Here is a 22,479-nt window from a genome sequence, read left to right on the forward strand (position 1 = left end):
CGAGCTGTGGTTTTGTGGCTTGTGTCAGCCAGATCTGTGTAGGGATTGCAGGGGGGTGCAGCATCCGGAGGTGCCACCATGGATTGGCTACTGGATGGTGTCTGTAATTCATCTGTGGAGAGGGTCTGGGTTTGGGTCTGGTGTGGTTGATTGGTGTTGGCGTTCTGTGTGCCTCTGGATCTGGTGTCAGTTTTTGTGGGGAGGGCTAATTTCCAGATGTCTGGCAAGCGGGATGTGTCGTCACGCTTGTTCATGTTGTGAGGGTGTTTCTCTATCTCGATGGCTTCCATGATTATTCTCTTGTGGTGATGTTCCGTGTTAAAGAGCAAATCTACTCCAAGATCCTGCCTACAAACCTATAAAAACAGATCCCACCACCTACCTGGAAAAAACCACCAAATCCAAAATAAAAGCCTCTCCTATCAGTGAAGAAATCCAGCTAAGAATCATCCCCAGAGAAAAAAATCATCCAGATGCCCCAAACTCTACGGCCTCCCCAAGATACACAAAGAAGGAACACCACTCAGACCAATAGTCAGCTCCATAGGCTCACCTCTACAAAATCTCGCTAAATTTCTCGCCAAGCAACTTCAGCCCTATGCAGAATCCATCTCTTCACACGTACCAAACTCCTTCCAGTTCATAGAAACAATAAAGAAGCAAAACCTACATCCTAATGACCTACTTGTGAGCTTCGATGTTGTATCTCTCTTCACACAAGTGCCCATTAATGAAGCCTTGACAGCTATTCAAAACAAATACAATCCCCCCGAATACATCTTGGACCTGACCAACCACTGCCTAACCAACACGTACTTCATCCACAATGGACAAAGATACAAACAGATAGAAGGAGCACCTATGGGATCACCCCTCTCACCGGTCATCGCAAACCTGTACATGGAACACTTTGAAACCAATGCTTTAGACAAGTCAGAACACAAACCCAAACTTTGGCTCAGATATGTTGACGACACCTTTGTAATTTGGCCACACGGGAAGGAAAAAACTGGATAGCTTCCTCACACATCTCAACAACTTACACCCCAAAATACAATTCACTATGGAAATAGAAGCCAACAACCAACTTCCCTTCCTTGACGTCCTAATCTACAAAAAACCTGATGGCTCCCTAGGACACACTATCTACCGGAAAAAAACACACACCAACCGCTACTTACATGCACAATCACACCACCACCCTGCACAAATAAACTCCGTAGCCAAGACTCTCATCTCCAGAACCAAACGCCTGGCTGACAAAGACCACTTGACAACTGAGTTACAGAATCTCTCAAACGTGTTAATTGCCAATGGATACCAGCAAAACAGGATTATGAAGCTAATCCAAAAGGAAACACCCCCCAAAAACCAAGACACAGAAGAAAACAATGGCATGGCCCTCCTTCCTTATATCAAGGGCACTACAGATAAAATTAGCAAAATCCTCCATAAACACAATATCAAAACAGCCTTTTGCACCAACCAAAAAATAGCCAATATCCTCAGAAACCCCAAGGATAAAATCCAGTTGGAAAACCAAGGGATCTATGAAATACCCTGCAAAGTCTGCCCAGCCACGTACATTGGACAAACAAACAGACGAATAAATGCACGTATCGCAGAACACAAGAATGCCGTCAAAAAAGAAGAAAAAACTTCCTCTCTTTTCCAACACATGAAAGAAACAGGACACGAAATTAATTTTGCAGATTCCAAATTGCTCTTTAACACGGAACATCACCACAAGAGAATAATCATGGAAGCCACTGAGATAGAGAAACACCCTCACAACATGAACAAGCGTGACGACACATCCCGCTTGCCAGACATCTGGAAATTAGCCCTCCCCACAAAAACTGACACCAGATCCAGAGGCACACAGAACGCCAACACCAATCAACCACACCAGACCCAAACCCAGACCCTCTCCACAGATGAATTACAGACACCATCCAGTAGCCAATCCATGGTGGCACCTCCGGATGCTGCACCCCCCTGCAATCCCTACACAGATCTGGCTGACACAAGCCACAAAACCACAGCTCGCCCCTATACACGAAGCCAAGCCAGAGCACAACTAAGTACAGTACAGCCATCTTCTCAGGAAAACTCTTCACAAAGTTCAAGAGGTCAAGACACAAAGACTTTAGCAACTAATCCACACCTAATGACCCACCTAAGTGGTACTCATGATATCACTCAAGAAATCACTCAAGATATCTCTCAAGTAATTAAGGAACAAAAGAAGAAAAGGCACACTAGCCTGGGAACTTCCTCTCTGCCCAGAACATTGGAGGCTATACACCACACCCCCTCTACAGTATTTATAGGAACTCAAACACTGAGATCCTGCTCTGTTCCAGTAACAAGAAGCCGAAAGCACCAGCCTGAAGATGACGAGTGAGACCTCGTCGAAACGTCGCCTAGACACCCCAACTTTTACACGGGAAGACACCCGAGGACACCAAAACCTGCATTCCTGTACCCGTGAAAATCTACGAAAGCATATATATATATATATATATATATATTAAAGTTTTTAAATATAAATGCACAAATAATAAACAATCTTACTTCTGTCACAAACATAGTTTCATCACTTCTTTGGACTCCCTCGCGTCTCCCGCTCCCATTTACATCGTTAAAAGTTTTTTCCAAACAAATTATCAACTTGTTTACAATCTCATGTCCACTCATTCAAATATAATCTAGCAATTCTTCCAAAAATTTTTATATTTTCTTTAGTCTCACTTATCATCAAATTTAAATCTAGTTTAGTGGTGGCCAATTTTTTATAATCTAGCATCCTTCTTAACATTCAACCAAATTACAATGTTTTTGTAAATACATCTTAAATTTCTCCCAGTCTTCCTCCATCTTCTCTTCTCCCAGATCACGGATTCTGCCAGTCATCTCGGCCAGTTGCATATAGTCCATCAGCTGCATCTGCCACTCTTCCAGTGTGGGTAGATCTTGAGTTTTCCAGTTTTTTGCGATGAATATCCTTGCTGCCGTTGTTGCATACATAAAGAATGTTCGGTCCTTCTTTAACACCTTCTGGCCGACAATACCCAGTTCTGCAGAATCTAAGGGACACATAATTTTGCTCCTGTTTGCTTTTTTTCTCTTGTTTTTCTCCTGGCCATGAATTATCTCCTGGGAGGATTTATTTAGGCAACCCACTGCAAGAGGAGCACTTCTCTTGATTGTCGTTCTGATTGTCCTCTGGAATTAAGTCATAGTACTAGACATGGGCATTCAAGTAATTATCACGTACCACTAATAAGAGTTAGACAAACCACAGTGGTTTCCAGTCAGTTCTTTTGTGCCTCAGTAACTTATGTTATTTCCCTGTACGAAAACCAGGAAATAGCTGCGTTTTATCAGAAGCAATGTGGTCTTGTGAGAGGAATAAATGTCCACCACAGGCAAAACTGAGATCATCAGACTCATTTTCACTTGGTACTTTGTCAACATGTCACCTCGAGTCTCCAGAAACCATTAAGCACACTCCCTACTTTTTCCTATAATAAGAGACAAATTCATTATTACTTTATATTCCTTTAAGAAAACTGATTAATAAGCTGCCAGATCTTCCAAGTGTCCCTATTTTCCAGGGGCGTCCCTAATTTAGAGAAACCACCCCAGTTTCTGATTTGATCCCAGAATGTCCCACTTTTCCTTAGCATATCCCTATTTTCATTGGAGAAATGTTGGATGGTATGGAGTAATCTGACCCCCGAGCCTTCTGAAGGCAATCCTGCTCAGGGAAATTTTTTTTTAAAGTTTAATGTTTTATTATGTTTTCATATATGTTGAATGCTGCCCAGAGTGGCTGGGGCAACCCAGTAAGATGTGTGGGCTATAAATAGTAAAATTATCATTATGGAATGGGACGTCCCTATTTTCATCAGAGAAATGTTGGAGAGTATGAGCTGCAACTAACACAATGCTGTTTATGTTCTGCTAAAGAGAAGCAGAAAGAATAAAGCATAGGCTTTGGAATACAAACTAACTGTGAGTCCTGAAGTCTGCCAAAGGTTTTCTGCTTGAACCACGTGAACATAGCAGTAGTCATCTTGGTGGCTTTCTCTCTCTCTCTCTCTCTCTCTCTCTCTCTCTCTCTCTCTCTCTCTCACACACACACACACACACAATCTTATATACCGTATTTTTCGACTATAGGACGCACTTTTTCCCCTCCAAAAATGAAGGGGAAATGTGTGTGCGTCCTATGGGGCGAATGCAGGCTTTCGCTGAAGCCTGGAGAGCGAGAGGGGTCGGTGCGCACCGACCCCTCTCGCTCTCCAGGCTTCAGGAAGTTCTGCGCAACCCTTGGGAGATTGGCGCAACTTCGCGCCGGGCTCCCAAAGGTTGGGCAGAGCTGCCTGCATTCCAAAGCCTGGGGCGCACTGAAGAGCGCGCCCGGGCTTCGCGCAGCTCTCTGCAAGCCTGGGGAGACTGGCGCAGCTCCCTAGGCTTGCGGATCGCAGGCTGTTCTGGGGGCTGGGGTCGGGGGAAGCTCGGGCTTCCCCCGCGCCAGCCCCGTGCCTGGGGGGGAATTTTTTTTTCTTTATTCCCCCCCCCCAAAAAAAAACACACTACGTGCGTCCTATGGGGCGGTGCGCCCTATGGGGCGAAAAATACGGTAATTCTGCTTCATGGAGAAAGACCTTGCAACCACCACTGTTCATCCTGATTCTTCTGGCTTCTAAGGGCCAATCTTCATATTCTCCTGATCAACAGTACAATCTTATACACAGGAAAGGTGATATGTCCTACTTTACAGGAGCAATCCTTGATTTGAAGGGCTTTTAGGAACAGTCCTCTCTTTGAAGAAGTCTTCTGCTTGAAGGCCCACCCAATTGTGGTCCAGCTGGAAGACAAAGAACCATAAGGCCTCAAGATCAGGAGTGGTGGTATGGATCTGCAGCAATATTGTGGGCATTGTTTCCACTTATCAGGAGGGGGAGAGGTGAGGCAGCAATTAAGTTATGGCACACCAGCAGAGCTAATACATCACTTCCATTGGTATACCCATACACCCTGACCTGGTTCTCAATCTGCTCCTCCTCCGTCCAGTAAGCAGCAGTGTGGCTATTACTACAGCTCCACCCCCCTGGGTGAGCCTTCTGTGGCTGAAGCTGTCCAAACTGAGCTGGGGCACTTGGCCATGTCGACACCACCTTCTCCACTGTAGTGATTTGCATTGAATTTCTGTTTAAAAGAAGATAGCAGTGATTTCTAAGTTTGCATCTATCCATGTGAATCAGCATTTACAAAATATATGCAAATCTGCATCCTCTTTCTTCTTGTTTTTGGTGACGCATTTCCTCTCTTTTTTGGTGATGTGTACATGGCTGTCTTGGCGTAAGAGTGCAGTCCCATACAGTGGTACCTCGGAAGTCGAACAGAATCCATTCCAGAAGTCTGTTTCACTTCCAAAATGTTCGGAAACCAAGGTGTGGCTTCTGATTGGCTGCAGGAAGCCCCTACAACCAATCGGAAGCTGCGGAAGCCACGGCGGACGTTCAGCTTCCAGAGAACATTCGCAAATCTGAACACTCACTTCTGGGTTTGCGGCATTTGGGAGCCAAAACATTAGACTCAAAAGGCATTCGGAATCCAAGGTACGACTGTATGTCTACTCTGAAATAAATAGCATTGAATTCATTGGGACTTACGCCATGAATATAGGATGGCGACCTAAGTGGGGATCAGAGGCGGATTTAGGGCAGTGTGACCAGTTCTGCTGCACTGGGCATTGAGCCTAGGGGGCACCACTTGGCATTGCAACTATGATGTAGTGGATTGAACAGAACAGAATGTAAGAGGCAGGGGGCGTCAAATTTTGGCCTCACACAGGGCGCCGCTGAAATTTGAAAGACCAAAGTCTGCCCCTATGGGGATAACTTGTAATCTAATCCATGAGGAAGCCTTTACACAGCTCACATGATTCTGACTTTTTGGCTGGGTTATGGTGAATGGGTGGGTGGGGAGCCCTGTGACTTCACCCTGAATTCACTGTTCTTGCAAATATGCTTTCTTTCACTGCAAGCTCTTTATAATTGAAGTATGTCGCAAACACTCCTCTAGCAAGGGAGACAAGACTCCAACATCTGATTGTTTTAAAATACAGATACGAAGTAAAAGCTTTCCAGGGAGTCTCTGGGGAGTTTTTCTCTCATTCTGTGCCATGGCATGTACTTTTTGGATCATTCCTTGAGGAATATTGTGTGCCAGCCAAGTCATGAAGAGACCTAGACATGAAATGAAGAAGGGGCCTCTAGCAATAGCATCTTAAGTTGTGCTTGCAATATCAAGGGCTTTGAATGAACCATAAGGATACCCCAGGGAAATTATAAAGTCATAAGGCAAAGCCAGAAGTCCTGGATGCAAGCAGCAGCCAGTCTGTGGTAAAATGAACCAATCTATTTTCCATTTCCAAATACTAGCAATAACAACAGTTGGATTTGTTGGAAAAGATCTCCGTGAAGCTCAAAAGCTTATGTGTTCCCACTAGCAGAACTTGTAACCCACCACTTTAAGAGAGTTGATTTCCTAACACATCTCGCTCACAAATATTTATCTTTCCGCCTGGTGTCTTTATCATTCCATAGATATTTTCAGAAGGTTTATGTCAAGTGACCTGAACGGGAAAGGTCTGCCACAGGGGATAGTCTTGCCATGTCAAGAACAGGCCTGCCATCTTTCTGATCTTTCTAATTCCGATTGCACAGCAGTGGTGGGAAACCTCTTTCTGCTCGAGGGCCACGTATCCTTCTGGGGTCCACATGACAGTGGTGGACAAGGGGGAAAATGGGTGGAGAAATAAATGTGAATTTTACCCTAGGCAGAAACATTCAAGGAAGGTGCAACACAGGACCAGCAAGGCAGTGTAGCATGGCCCTTCTTATGATCTTATCTGGTTGCATGGCACACCGCTCAACTGCCCTAGGAAAACCAGGACATCCTCTCTTTTTCACGCGAGAGCATGGCAGCCATTTTGGGCACCACAAACTCACTCCGAAAAAGTGCTTTTTTGGGGGGAGGCACAATCATCATCTTTATTATTATTATTTGGTTATACAAAATTAAAATTATAATAATACCACAACAGGGACGCGGTTGGCGCTGTGGCTTAAACCACAGAGCCTAGGATGTGCAATCAGAAGTTCGGCGGTTCAAATCCCCATGACGGGGTGAGCTCCCGTTGCTCGGTCCCTGCTCCTGCCAACCTAGCAGTTCGAAAGCACATCAAAGTGCAAGTAGATAAATAGATACCGCTCCGGCGGAACGGTAAACTGCGTTTCCGTGTGCTGCTCTGGTTCGCCAGAAGTGGCTTAGTCAGGCTGGCCACATTGACCCGGAAGCTGTACGCCAGCTCCCTCGGTCAATAAAGCGAGATGAGCACCACAACCCCAGAGTCGTCTGCGATTGGACCTAATGGTCACTTTACCTTTAATACCACAACACATCCACAATTAAAAGATCCCTCTGAATCTCTGGGCTTCCCATCTTCCCCTCCATGGTTTCTGTTGTTAAACCTTTTCTACTGTATCTTTTTTCAATAGTCCATACTCCTTTATATTCATACCTCTTGTTATAGTACAAGTGTTATTGCAATACTGCTAGTGTTTTCAACTGCTTACAGTGGTCTCCAAGATAAATTATAATTCTCCACCCCGCCACCCATTTCTTATTAAACCTTTGGTCTTCCTTGTTCCTGAGCTTTCCGGTCAGTTTTGCCATTTTGGCATAGTCCAACAATTTAATTTGCCATTCTTCTCTGGTAGGGACTTTATCTTCTTTCCATCTTAGGGGCAGGGGTGGAGGAAGGGGGGGTGCGGTGGGTGCGGTCCACCCCATGTGTCACCACAGAGGGGGGGGGGACAAAATGCTGGGCGGCAGTCACCGTGGGGCCTGCAGCACACCCGAGAGAGACATGGTGACTTGGGCACGCGCAGGTTCTGCACTGCCCAAACGGTCCGCCCGCTGCCCAGCCGTAGGGCAACTGAGTAGGAGGAGGCAGGCAGACCCCTCGGAGGCCCCACGGTGCACCCTGCCCCTATGGGCGGCTCACCCCGCCCTTGCCCCACCCCAGACGCCCAAGCAGCTTCCTCCACGGCTGCTCAGCCCCCCCCCATCTCACCTGTTGATGGATCTCAACCAAAACTCTCTGCTACCTGCTGCTTAGTCTGTGTAGTCCAGGATGATGACTCAGGAACATAACTTGCTGACCGGTAACTTGATTTGTATTTGCTTTTATTATATACAGAGTATAGCACAGCTTTGTACAAGTTACTATATACACAGACTCGATTCAAACTCGACACACCAACCTCTGAACTCCAACACCAAACTACTGTGTCATGCTGCTTATAAGGGAAAACTTTTAGCCAATCATCACCTGTTGCTAGGCTCCCCTATCTCCAAGCAGACTTTCTCACGTAGCCTTGCTTAACTTGGCTTCTTGCCAACTCACTAACTGTCCACTTCAAAGCAGCAGTTTCTCACAAACCTGCTCAGGGGGCACCCCACAATCTCACCCAGGTCATGTGGCTCACATGGGAGCACAGTCCCGGAAGACAGTGCCCTAGTTTGTCACCTCGTTGACACCTGTGTTGAAAGGTATGGCATGGGTGTCTTGTTTGTGTGGAGTCCCTGCACAGGAGCAAGTGTGTGTTCATGTGTTGGCATTTCTCAGCAGACAAGCACACTCCACTGGCAGAAAGAAGTTTCTATATTGGGGACAGGGCTCAAAGTGCTGTCTTGCTCCATAGTCACCGTGGAAATGCCCTACATGTGAGTAATACAGGAATAGAGTTTAAAGAGCACAACAAAAACCAAAACAACAGGATGGTACTAAATATTCGATAGAATTAAGTTTATATAGTCACAGAGAGCCCTTTCCCAATATTGCCACACAATTTGCAGTGCGATCCTAGTAAGAAGAAAATCTTCTCAAATTCAGTGGGGCTTTCTCTTTGGTACATTTCCAGCCATAAAGTTAGTTATGTGAACCCAGCAGACAATAACAGGGCAGTGCTTGCTCATTTATGGTTATTGGGGGATGGACAGACGGACAGACTTTTTCACGATTTATAGCTTTTGATGGCTGAGCTCTTGTATATGGACTGGTTCCTTTTGCTGCATGAGAATATCAAGATGCTTCATGAGAAATTAATATATTCCCAGTAGTTTGAGACACCACCAAAGAACAGCTGGTTCTCTTAAATCCAGCATCTCCAGGCAGATTGTTGGAATATAGATCAAACTCCACCCTGTTAAGAGAGTGGAGGGGGGGTCATAAAGTGACACAAACCAATGAAATCTGTAATGTAAAGTTAAGGCTCCCTCCCCAATATTTTTCTTTCATTCACACACACATTTTTAAAAAATCTATCCATCTAGTCTTTTCAGCTTCTTGAGTTAATGACAAGACCTTGCCAACAACCCAAGAAGCTACAGTAATTAGATTATCTTTTAAAAACACTCTATTTAAAATATATATAATTTAAAAATGAATCTTCTGGGTGTCTCTTACACTCTCCTCATAGTGTTTCCTGCTCTCTTCAAATTAAGAAGCACCCTGCTGGGATTCTCACAAGCCCACTGGTTCTCGTTGCCAAATTTTCTAGATCAAAGACACTGTAATAAATTCAGATAAGTGTTTCAGCTTTATAATGTTTTGCCAAAATGGGGCTCGTTGGTAGAGGAGGAGATTTATGTGAGAACATTAGGAGGCATTTCCATGTACAGAAACCAAAGAGGGTAAAAAGCTGGAACTTAACTGATTAATAACATTTTCTATGCAACATTAGTAGCTTTTAAGTACTTATCTATGAATACAAAGCTTTTGTGGTTTGTCATTTGTTTCTAAACATAGATCAGGGCCAGCTAGGATCAACCATGTCAAATACACGAAAGAGAAATCTGATTACTTATGGTCTTTTAAATGATAGGCATGCTGTATAATGTTAATTTATCCAGATATTAAAGATTTGTGGAAAAACTGTAAGATGGCTTCTTGCTAACTTCCTGCTGGCAAATAAATAGTAAATTTCACATTCCATGCGTGTGGATATTGCCATAAAATAGTTTAGTCACCAGTTGCTCTGTATTGCTTTATCTGAATACTCAGGTATTGTTATCTTAATCCTCTGTCTGAAAATGATGATGAATAGACGAGGCTAAATGATCTGAAGCTGAATCATGACACAAATGAAGCTGATGGGAAATTCTAAAGCCTGTGAATGTATTGTTGTTGTGCTTGCATGGGGGGGGGGTGCTCAGGGGCAGAGGAAGGGGGCGGTAGGGGCAGTCCACCCCGGGTGTCACCACTGAGGGGGGTGACAAAATGCCAGGTGGCACTCACCGTAGGGCCTGCAACACGCCCAAGCCACACGTCTCTCCTGGGAGTGACGCGTGGCATGGGTGCCCGCAGATTCCGCGCTGCCCCAAACGGTCCACCTGCTGCCTCCCTCCCAGCTGTAGGGTAGCTGAGTGGGAGGAGGCAGGCAGACTCCTTGGAGGCCCCACGGAGTGTCCTGCCCCAGCTCACCCCACCCCACGGGTGGCTGGCCCCGCCCCTGGATGCATACTGCCCCAGGCGCCCAATCGGCTTGCTCCACTGCTGGGGTTGCTCCGTCTGTCACAGCAGGTTCAAATCCTGAGGTTCTCCTGGATCCTGCTTTGTTCCTGGAAAGCTAGATAGCATAAGTGGCCAGGAGTCTTTGGGATAAAATTATTGCTGGAAGCCAAATGCTCTACAAGCTGAACAAAGGCTGAAAATTCACACACACTTTCCTTGGAGTAATCCTGGTTGAAGGCATTAGGACTTGCTTCTGAGGACTACATACAGTATAAGGCTTCATAGTTGCTAGGAAAGTGTGGCATATCATTCTAAAGTCCCTTGTCACCACAACTTAGTTTCAGTGGGACATGTACAATTAACTTTCTTTTTTCCTGCCTTTAGGGCCAATGTAGTGGGAATCACTTTGATCCTGCTGTGTATTGCCTTCATGCATACAAAGAAATCTGTTCAAATGTACTGTACATAGGGGTAATGTTTTATCTTTAAAATATAAGCAATATGAAATGACCAGTACAACTTACATTTGCAACACCTGTCCATGTATGTAACCTGGAATGATTTTCTTCCTTATATGTCTTATTCTCTGAAAAACCACTTGACACTCTCTGTTTACCCTCCATGTACAAATTATCAAAGCAAGCCATGAGATTTGAGTTTGAATCAAATAGTTAGAAACATGTGAAATTTGCACTGTTTATTCAATTTGAAGAGCATGGTGTGTGTGTGTGTGTGTGTGTGTGTGTGTGTGTGTGTGTGTTTAAGGATTGGACTCTGAATTTCCTGCTGTCATGTTCTGGTTCATATGAATTTATTAACTGGGGACTAATTCTGAGAGCAAATGAGTCTTGCCACTTGACAAGATGCTTTCAGCCCAAGTTGTCTGCCTTCCATTGGTTGGAGAAACACAAAGGGACACCAAAAATATTTGTGGGTACATATTTTCAGTAAAACAGCAATCCATCTGACCCTGAATGGCTTTCTGATCCAATGCAACTTCCATATCTCTGATAGTCTTCTAATACATAGGATACTTTTGGACTGCAAGTTTTTGTGCCATCAGTTATGACCAATAAAGATTACAGGGTCATAAATCGAGGACTTGGAGTGTCATTAAACTTTTACAGTTTGAATGCCATTCAAGTTTCACATCTGGAATTACCCTGGGTTGTACTCTAACTTGTTTCTTCATTTGTTCCATTTTATATTTGGCAAGGTATTATTAATGAATCACTGCATTCTTTTCTTCCTACCACCCAGGCTTACCCTTGCACCAATGACAAGGAGTGTGAAGTTGGGAAATACTGCCACAGTCCCCATCAAGCGACATCTGCCTGCATGATTTGTAGGAGGAAAAAGAAGCGTTGTCACAGAGATGGCATGTGCTGCCCTGGGAACCGCTGCAACAATGGTATCTACTATATGTACCACTTTGACGCCCTTTTAACAACATGAATGGCTCAATGTATTAACTCCATCGACGCTCAGCCCACATACTCTAGAACTCCACAGTCAATAAGTAGGGAAGTCTAGAACCACAAAAACAGATGTCTACAGGATCGATCGGGCAGTCAGTGTTGATTATGGCACATAGCCAGCATATTAAACCAGAATTTCTGCATAACTCTCTACATAAACAATAAAAACAATCAATATGGGGTTTTACAATCAATATGCTAATGAAGTGTACTTGAAATACATGTGTCTACAGGATCCATCTGTGGATTCATCTAACAGTCGTAGATATAAGCCCTCTTCAGGTGCTCAACCTGCTCATGTGAGGGCTAAAGTGGGAAGGTATGGGGTGAATGCATCAACCCTGCCCCCAGTACTGACAGGTGAGTCTCCTTCATCCCTGACCTTCACTTATTTAACATGAAGGTCTGAAAGGGACTTGTTAAGTGCATTTGGCTAATCTCCTCTGTATTAGAAACCCTGTTAAGGCAGGGTTCTCAGCAGCAAGGAGGCAAGAAAGCATGTTCTCTCAAACTGGAGACAGACTTAGTGAAGGGACGAGCCCTGTTGATTTGCCAATGGTAAAACAAAGTAAAATTAACCTTTTAATTTTTTTAAAAAAGGTTAGCTTGTCGAATTTGAAATACCAAATATAAGTACCTATGTATTGATTGTTAGGTGAATCAATAGACAGATCCTGTAGACCTAATGTTTGTTGCTTTATTGTAGTTTTATAATTGTTAGAAGCCTCCCAAAGTGGCTGAGGAAACCCAGTCAGATGGGCACCATTTAAATGAATTTAAATGAATTATTTTTATTATTATTAACAATTAAAATCTCATCTCAGTCACAAACTCATGAGGTTGACTTAGGCAAGCCTCTCAATACCCCCAAATGCCAGATGGGAAAATTTAATACTGGCCAGCATTTATAAGACTGGGTGAAGCACTGCGGAAATACCGAATACAAAACGATCTACCATACCAAGGGTCGTCAAAATGGTGCCCTCCAGGTGTTTCAGACAACATTAACACTAAATAATGCTAAGCTGTCTGCCATGTTAAAGAGACCTGACTGGACTTAAACTGGACTTAAGTTGGGGATTTAGTGCCACCCGTCTCATGCTGTGGAATACTCTTCCAGCAGATATTCAATGGGCATCCTCACTTTTGACTTTCAGGTGTCTCTTGAGGACTTTTTTATGCCTTTGCAGCTAGCTAGCTAGCTATTTATTTATTTGCAGCTAGCTAGCTATTTATTTATTTGGCCAGCCAGCCACTTTAATGGTTATCTGTAGGGTTTTAATGGTGTAACCCTGATATTTTATGATTCCTATACTGTCATAAATAAATAAATAAATAAATAAATAAATAAATAAATAAATAAATGTGCTTTCTTTCAGCATAGGGGCTCTTCTCTGTGTCATTCTGTAAAAATTGCCCTCTGCCATATTATTCCCCCAAGAGCCCTTCCATTATAACTCATTCTGTTCATCTTTCTAGGTATTTGTATACCAGTAACTGAGAGCATTCTTACTCCCCACATCCCAGCCTTGGAAGTACCTCGCAACAAGAAAAATAATCATTATCCCACTAAGGACTTGGGATGGCAGAATCTTGGGAAAGGGCAGACCAAGCTGACACACACAAAGGGTAAGGCTGTGTTGTCTATAAACTGCCTTGAGGAGATGGTCTTCTGAAAAGCTTTTTCCTGTGAAATGTTTAACATTGTCATTAGAGAGACAGAGAGAGCGCAGTATGGTGTCTAGTGAATCACAGCCTGATCCTGTGGCCATATCTGGCTTCCCATTTTATTTGCCCTCTTCCCCTGGGACTAACCGTCTGGGACTGATACCACATCAGATAATTGGTCCACTGAGCTCAGTGTTGTCCTATCTAGTAGCGGGCCTTTTCCAGCTCTACCACTGAGCTGCAGCCTCTTTCTCTGAAAGGAGAAAGGGAAGGCAAACACTGGCTGCCCCTCTTCTACCTTTCTCCTGCCACTGTTTATTCACTCAGAGACAGCAGGTAAACAAACAAGTAAACATGTAGGAGGAGCATCAGGGTGAGGGCATGACATCAGTTGGCAATGGGTTCCTTTGAGCAGGTGAACCAGCGTAGCTTTGAGTTCAAATCAAACTCCATGAATGGTCTTGGGCACTTGCTCATATAGTCTATTTAATTATTTGAAGCATTTCTATCATTTATCAAAAAAATTCTAGCTGCTTACGAAATTATTAAAGACAATGAATGCAATGACAAGCAATAATTCAAAGATTAGTAAAAACTATATTGCACGGTAAGACTGAAAGCAGGTAGAAACAAATCAATTTAAAGAAGGGGATAAAAAAAAATGCCATTGGAAGAACACGAACAATGCTGAACTACTTTTTAGGGATTGTTGTTGTTTAGTTGTTTAGTTGTGTCTGACTCTTCATGACCCCATGGACCAGAGCATGCCAGGCACTCCTGTCTTCCACTGCCTCCTGCAGTTTGGCGAAACTCATGCTGGTAGCTTCGAGAACACTGTCCAGCCATCTCGTCCTCTGTCGTCCCCTTCTCCCTGTGCCCTCCATCTTTCCCAACATCAGGGTCATTTCCAGGGAGTCTTCTCTTCTCATGAGGTGGCCAAAGTATTGGAGCCTCAGCTTCAGGATCTGTCCTTCCAGTGAGCACTCAGGGCTGATTTCCTTCAGAATGGATCAGTTTGATCTTCGTGCAGTCCATGGGACTCTCAAGAGTCTCCTCCAGCACCATAATTCAAAAGCATCAATTCTTCAGCGATCAGCCTTCTTTATGGTCCAGCTCTCACTTCCATACATCACTGGGAAAACCATAGCTTTAACTATACGGACCTTTGTTGGCAAGGTGATGTCTCTGCTTTTTAAGATGCTGTTTAGGGGTTAGCCAAGCCAAAAAGAACCCATTGCTCAAATCCTTAGTAACAGCTTGTGTTGTACTGCAACACAACCTTTGAGTATGAAAGCTTATACTGTAATAAACTGGTTAGTGTCTAAGAGGAGCCAAGGAAGGGTGAGCGCGGACCACAGAATTTGGGTGGTTGGAAATGTGTCCACAATGAGCTAAAAGTGCACTCCTGTGATGCAAGTGCATTTATTCAGAAGAGAGCCCTGCTGCATCCTACGGGGCTTATACCCTGAAAAGTGAGCATATTATTGCAGTTATAGCCACCTATGTAACTATTTGCAGCCTTTTGTTTAGGCTAGGATTTTTTTTTTCTCTCTCTCCCTTCCCATTTCCCCATGTTTTCGTTCTGTTCCTCTGTGTACTTTTAAGAATTAAAACAGCATGCTCCCACTCCCCCCTTTTCAGTAAACGGTATTTACTGTGGAAAAGTCGTGCAGCACATTGCTTGAAAGGATCAAATGACACATTTGTAATGCACCTCTTTGGTACATAAACAAGACACCCACACCAAGCAAGAGAGCGATGACTTGGAACAGCCCAAGGAGTGCCGCTGCAGAGACAGATCTTAACTTTGTGTGGCCACCTGATTTGAAAGAAGAATCATCCCCACTTTTATGAAGTCCCGTGCCTTGGCAATGGGAGCTTGTTTGTTTATGAGTGTTGCATCCAACGATAATCCAATTCCAAGAAGATTCATTGAAATTAGTGAACCTCAGTCACGTCTAGTAGTTTCAATGCGTCATCTCTCAGTCAGACTAACTTTGGCTACAACTCTTTATATCCCATACTTCCATGGCAAAAACAATGTTCGGGGTGGGTTATAACATATTTCTCAAAACCCCAAAATGCCATGTGAGTGTTTTGCAATGTGCATTTTGTAATCTTTAGTTTCACAAGATGCAGAACTACTCCATTCTAGCGTACTGAATTAATCAGATGCTTGTATACAGCGATAGCAATACATACATTCAGCAATGAGTTTCCTTCATAAATATGACGGGAAAGAATGAGGTCTTTTTTTAATTGATCAAAGCTGCAATCCTAAGCACACTTACCTGGATAGGCTCCACTGAAGAAAGTTCTACCTCTCTTTCAAATCAGAACCAGTGAAGGCAGTGAATGTCCTGTGTGAGTGTCTGGAGGTGGTTGGAGGATGGATGGTGGCTAACAGATTGAGGTTGAATCCTGACAAGACAGAAGTACTGTCTTGGGGGGCAGGAGGAGGGTGGGTGTGGAGGACTCCGTGGTCCTGAATGGGGTAACTGTGCCCCTGAAGGACCAGGTGCGCAGCCTGGGAGTCATTTTGGACTCACAGCTGTCCATGGAGGTGCAGGTCAATTCTGTGTCCAGGGCAGCTGTCTACCAGCTCCATCTGGTATGCAGGCTGAGACCCTACCTGCCCGTGGACTGTCTTGCCAGAGTGGTGCATGCTCTAGTTATCTCCTGCTTGGACTACTGCAATGTGTTCTATGTGGGGCTACCTTTGAAGGTGACCCGGAAACTACAACTAATCCAGAATGCAGCAGCTAGACTGGTGACTGGGGGCGGCCACCGCGACCATATAACACTGGTCCTGAAAGACCTACATTGGCTCCCAGTATGTTTCCGAGCACAATTCAAAGTGTTGGTGTTGACCTTTAAAGCCCTAAATGGCCTCGGCCCAGTATACCTGAGGGAGCATTTCCACCCCCATTGTTCTGCCCGGACACTGAGGTCCAGTTCCGATGGCCTTCTGGTGGTTCCATCACTGTGAGAAGCCAAGTTACAGGGAACCAGGCAGAGGGCCATCTCGGTAGTGGCACCCACCCTGTGGAATGCCCTCCGGTCAGATGTCAAGGAAATAAACAACTATCTGACTTTTAGAAAACATCTGATGGCAGCCCTGTTTAGGGAAGTTTTTAATGTTTGATTCTATTTTTAATATTTGGTTGGGAGACGCCCAGAGTGGTTGGGGAAACCCAGCCATATGGGCGGGGTATAAATAATAATAATAAATTATTATTATTATTATTATTATTATTATTATTATTATTATTAATAAGTGACCTACATGCATAGGACTGGACTAGTAGGTTGCAGTCTTAGACACACTTACCAGCATTAAAGTCTGTGTCACCTTTGAGTAAACTTGCCTGGAAAAGGTGCTAAAGAACATAAAAAGAGGCTGCTGGATCAGGCCAATGGCATCCTGTTCTCACAGTGGTCGAAAAGATGCCTGTGAGAAACCTGCAAGCAGGATCTGAGCACAAGAGCGCACTCTCACCATAACCATCATGGTCAGGAGCCATGAATTTGTCTAATCCTCTTTAAAGTCATCCAAATTGGAGCCTTCCAGTTGGTGGGCAAGCCTATAGCACAACATTTCATTGCTGGTCCCACTTCTGGCATTGTTTCTCCCTAAATTATATTGTGTTGTGAATTTTGTTTTTAGAAAGAGCCCATGTTTGATTTCTTTCCGTGCTCTTCCCTGTATATTAACTATGCAGTTGCTTTCTTTAGGCCACGAAGGAGACTCCTGCTTAAGGTCTTCCGACTGCACTGAGGGCTTTTGTTGTGCTCGCCATTTCTGGACCAAAATTTGCAAGCCCGTCTTGCACCAGGGGGAAGTGTGCACCAAGCAACGCAAGAAGGGGTCCCACGGCTTGGAGATTTTCCAGCGATGTGACTGTGCCAAAGGGCTGTCATGCAAAATCTGGAAAGACGCCACTTACTCTTCAAAAGCGAGGCTTCACGTGTGCCAGAAGATCTGATGGTGGACTGGGAGACTGTCATTCACAGGCCGTGAAGAACTGGCAAAATGTACACATTGCAGCATCATAGAATGCAAGGATTGTAAATAAGAACCAAATGGCCGAAGTGTCCATTGTCGTGGGAAGAAACAACACCCCAAATTGAATTATATTTCTGCCCTGGAGGTGAATACGGTGGCAGCTGGCCTTTGATTTGTGAAGTGGTGCCTCTCTGCCAGTGCTGCCAGATATTTTTGGAAAAGCGCCGCGCCAATGACATTTGACATTTAACTCATGTTTGACGTATGGCTTTGTGAATTCTCCACATTGGTTGTGGTTAGGTCCCCCCCCATTATGATTGTAAAATATTGCTATATGACATATTTACAACACAAAGCAGTGCTTTGCCAAATGACTTTTCTATCGGCACCTTCTTGGGTACTGAACAAAAAAACATGTTAGTAAACTGAAGCTATCAGAGGCCAAGGGGGAAATTACCATACATGTCTTTATCTGTTAACATTACCCATGAACAACCAAAGGCTGTCACCTGAATGAGAAATCTTCTCCTGCCAAACAAGGGCTACATATGGAAGACTGCAGTGCAAATGGAAAAATCTCACTCATTTCACAAACACACACAACACACGTGACTGGCGAAATCTGCCTTGAACAGAGGTAATAAAGCAGGAATGATGTTTTCAATTTGCATACTGTTAAGCATTTGGACCACAACACCCAAATAATTTCATCTTCATAGCCAATGGCTTCTTTTTGTCTCAGTTTACTGCTAGCACACAGGGGGCTAACAGAGAAAAAAGCAAAGTGTCCATGAATGCATTCTGAGCAGAATTGTATGCTGAGCTGCTAGCTGTAAATAGTGGGGAATTGTGGGTTGTATTGTGAACTATTTTTCAGCTTTGCCTCTGGCGGAGGCATCCAGCGTCCATTGACTGTGTGTACTACTAAATAACAGCATCAACAGGGCTTTCAGTACAGATCTTCTGTGGTTTGGAGAACTTAAAATGGAAGCATCCTATGCCAGCAGCAACAGGGGGTGGAATGAAAAGAAAACAAGATGGACATGGAGGCCCAAAGTGTGATCAGCAAATGACATCACATGATACAATATAACAACTCAGACTTGCAAATATTTGGAATGTGGATATTATCACTTGCTACTGGATTCCCATTGACTGTAGTGGATACCAGTGTTCACTATCACCGCCACAGTATTAATGGACTGACAAAGATGAATGGTGACCTATTCAGTCATTCTACCACCACCCTTCTAACACTTGCATTTTCTTTTACTATACTCACTTATTTTTCAAATGTGTTATTTGTGTAAGCATTGGAGCCTTGAAAAGGGGTAGGATCACTCTCCAGGAAATATTGTTGATTGGAGAAGAGAATGGTATTCCTTTTTTTAAATGCTACTCAGAGGCGGGGTGTGTGTGTGTGCGTCTGTGTGTGTTAGACTGAGTTTTTCCTGCTACCATGTGCCATTTGAAACAGCAGTGTGATTGATCGTATCTATGTGAAAATGAAGTATCTGAAGCAGTCTAATGAAAAAGGGGTTCCCTGGCTATCTCACTTTCCACAAGCCATATTTTCCTGGCTTCCCATAGCCACCTTATGACAATGTGCCATTAAAATTATGGTCTATTTGTAACCAGTATCGAAATTTCTCAGTAAACACAAGCCTTATGTTACATTTTCTTTATCTCTATTTTTTTTTTAAAGTAACTCATATATTTGTGAATAAGGAGAATGATTTATCATGTCATTATCAAACCACAGAGTTGGAAGGTACCTAAAATTATCAAGGAGCATGTGTCTACACTACAAATAGAAACTGGATTTGAACCAGTCCATTTGCTGTGGCTTCTTCACTAACTGTCCTTTAGGGAGAGTGCTGAAAATTATTCTAAGATTCTACTTTGATGGACTTCAAAGAAAGCCATGCCAATGAAATAGTTTTAAGAGCATAGTGCATATATATCCTGGGTCCAGCCCTTTGACCTCAGGCCTTAGTATCAACACCACTGCACAATATTTGGGATAATGTACACTGTCTCAGGCAAGGGCAAGGAACCTGTGGCCTGCCTAGTGCTACTGGACTACCAATGGCCATCCTCCTTGATCCTTGGCCATGCTGTCTAGGGCTGATGGGTGTTGAAGTCCAGCAACATTTGGAGGACCAGCGGCTTGGGGAGCATACTGAGTGAGAAAACAGTGGTGGGAAAATGGCAGACTGACTTCTCTCTTTCCATGCACAACTTCATTCGAAAATTCAGCCTTCCGGTTCTGTTTTTCATTGAAAAACAGCTAGGTCTTCATTTCTAGCAGTTGTGTACAACATGTAGTTTGCCTGTTGATAGCAACATATCAGTAGCTAAGAACAGAAGGAAACTAACTAAGATTAGTATGCCCATGGTTATATTTTTCTAAATAATAATATTATTTACAAAGGACTATGTAAACTCCAAAAAGCAAAGGCTTAATTCTGTATCTCACTGGGACTTATTTTAAGGCTGAGTACAGGAAACTGTAATTGGCTTACTTTAGTGGAGAGGTGGGAAACCTCTTCCACCTCTCTTACCATTGTCTCTGTGCTGCCTAGAGGTAGAGATCCCCAATTTCCTCCCCACTGCACCACATGGAGAACTACAGGTTTCTGCCATGGCTCTACTGCAATGAAAACAAGACTAAGGCTGGAAAAATGTACAGTTTCAATAAGACATTTTCATTTCTGACCTCCCTTAAGGGATGGAAGTGCGTATCTGAAATCCTTTTGCCTCTGTGAGACTACAGGAAGGAGTCAGTGTTCCTCAGCGCAGCCAAAGTAAAGCTCCCACTCATTTAAGCGTTATCTGATGGCTTCTGCATGTCCTTCCCATAATTCTCCTGCAAGAACTAGCATTTGAAGTAATTTATTTACAGGAATTGTTTAATGAGATGTATTTTCTTATAGAAGATATTTCGTACAGAAAGCTTTTTGCAGCAAACTATACTTGCAACTTGTCGACTTTGTAATTTAGAAAGAAATGTATAAAAAGATTAAATATATTAAAATGTCCCTTTGCCCACATTTGTCTTTGTATTTTTTGCTCATTTCCTCACATTCGGGGCGTTGCCAATGCAGCACCTGAGGCCCTCCCTGTACCCACAGAGTCCTCTTCCACTGCTGAAACAATTAAAAAACAAAGATCACTTGAGCTGTCACCCTAAAATGGGGTTGCCGGTTGGGGAGGAAGAACCGAAAGTGGACAAATCCAATGACTTACTGAGCTGGTTTTGGCAGGGTGGAAGTGAAATGATAGGAACAGCCTTCCTCTCCTCTGTCCCTTTCTGGTTTTCTTTTGTTTTAATCCAATTTCTCTCCCACTGAGGAGCAAATTATGCCAGTCAGCAGATTTTTAACATACTCTCTGCATGGAGGAGGAGTGAGGGCCTTTTCCTTTCTCTGATCCGGCCCTCACATCCTTCCCACCTCCCTCCCTCAAATGCCCCATCTAGAAATGTGGCCGCCCCATCTAAACAGGAAGTCTGAGCTGGAAGGCTGAAGCTTTAGTTGCTTGTGAAATTCCTCTTGCCAACAGAGAAGAGTGGACAGGAGTAGTACACTTCCTACTGCTGTTGTTAATTCCCAAACAAACATGGACTTCCTTCAGATAACCCCACTTGCACTGCAAATAAGAAAACACCATTTATTGTTTACCATCTTTTTAAGTGTACCCCTGGGCTCAGAATTTAAGCATGTTTTAACATCAAGGCCAGGGAAATATTTGTGCAAAATATTTGTACAAACAACCACCCTTATCTTTGCACCTCCCAGTACTGCCATATGGAATGCATCTGATTCTGAAGAAAAAGGGGCCTTATTTCTTTCTGACTTCAACCCACAAGAGCAAGACCCATCAGGATTTAGCCCACAGGCTGCACACTTCAAACAACTCACAATCAGATCATTGAGACTTATCTTCTCTCTATGTCAGGCATCATCCTCCCTCCCTCAAACTGAACCCCCAAGTTTCATAAAATCTGTGTTTAACTTTTTTAAAAAAATCCAAAATCCAAAACATATACTATTTGGTTTGGGAAGATCATCCCCAACATGGACTGATTTCTACAGTAACTAATTTGATGAAGATGAGGCAAAGGGAAATATTACAAGACAGCTGTATGGTGAGCAATAGACTGTGCAAACAATATTCATCAAATTTATAAAACTAAATGCAGATACGTTTTGTCTGGGGCCTGTTTTTCAGAGGGTGTAACTGACACCATTCAAATTGCACTGGCATTTCCAATCACAGTTCAGTGAATTGAGTCCCTAGCTATATAAAGTCATAAACTCTGGGAGTGGGCAACTTGGAAGAATTGCCTTCTCCCACGTACGTTTGGTCAAAAAGTACAATCATTATCAGAGGCTTTGTCCTATTGCCATTTCTCAGATGGCTGGAAAGTGGGACAGGACCTTTTCAGTTTTGGCACCCAGATTGCGGAATTATGCTCCGCGAGAAGCCCAACCGACTCATTATTTACTGGCATTTTGCTGTGTTGACTCATTCAGTGTTCTTCGTTTCTTTCTCCCCTTCTGCAATCTTAACATCTGGTTGTTGGTTTTCATCTGGGTTCTTTGTTTTAATCGCTTTACCAATTGTATGTTGTTTTAACTGGCTTTTGTGAGCCATGTTGGAATGGGGCTGAAAATATAAATATTTTCATAAATAAATATGTTTCCAGCAATATGTCTCTGCTCATT

At 43.6% G+C, this 22,479-nt stretch overlaps 1 protein-coding gene across 1 annotated transcript in view; it reads left to right on the forward strand.

Annotated features, from left to right (window-relative positions):
• Positions 1 to 20,802, forward strand: part of DKK2 (dickkopf WNT signaling pathway inhibitor 2) — a 64,736-nt gene extending 43,934 nt beyond the window's left edge. Inside the window, exons 2-4 of the mRNA XM_081877322.1 lie at positions 11,858 to 12,008; positions 13,555 to 13,704; positions 17,479 to 20,802. Of these exons, the coding sequence (XP_081733448.1) occupies positions 11,858 to 12,008; positions 13,555 to 13,704; positions 17,479 to 17,729 (552 nt within the window). The 3' untranslated portion in view covers positions 17,730 to 20,802. The remainder of the gene's footprint in view (positions 1 to 11,857; positions 12,009 to 13,554; positions 13,705 to 17,478) is intronic.
• Positions 20,803 to 22,479: the final 1,677 nt, after the last annotated feature.

The sequence above is a fragment of the Podarcis erhardii genome (assembly GCF_964252035.2).
Source record: "Podarcis erhardii genome assembly, chromosome: 9".
Taxonomy (NCBI): Eukaryota; Metazoa; Chordata; class Lepidosauria; order Squamata; family Lacertidae; genus Podarcis; species Podarcis erhardii.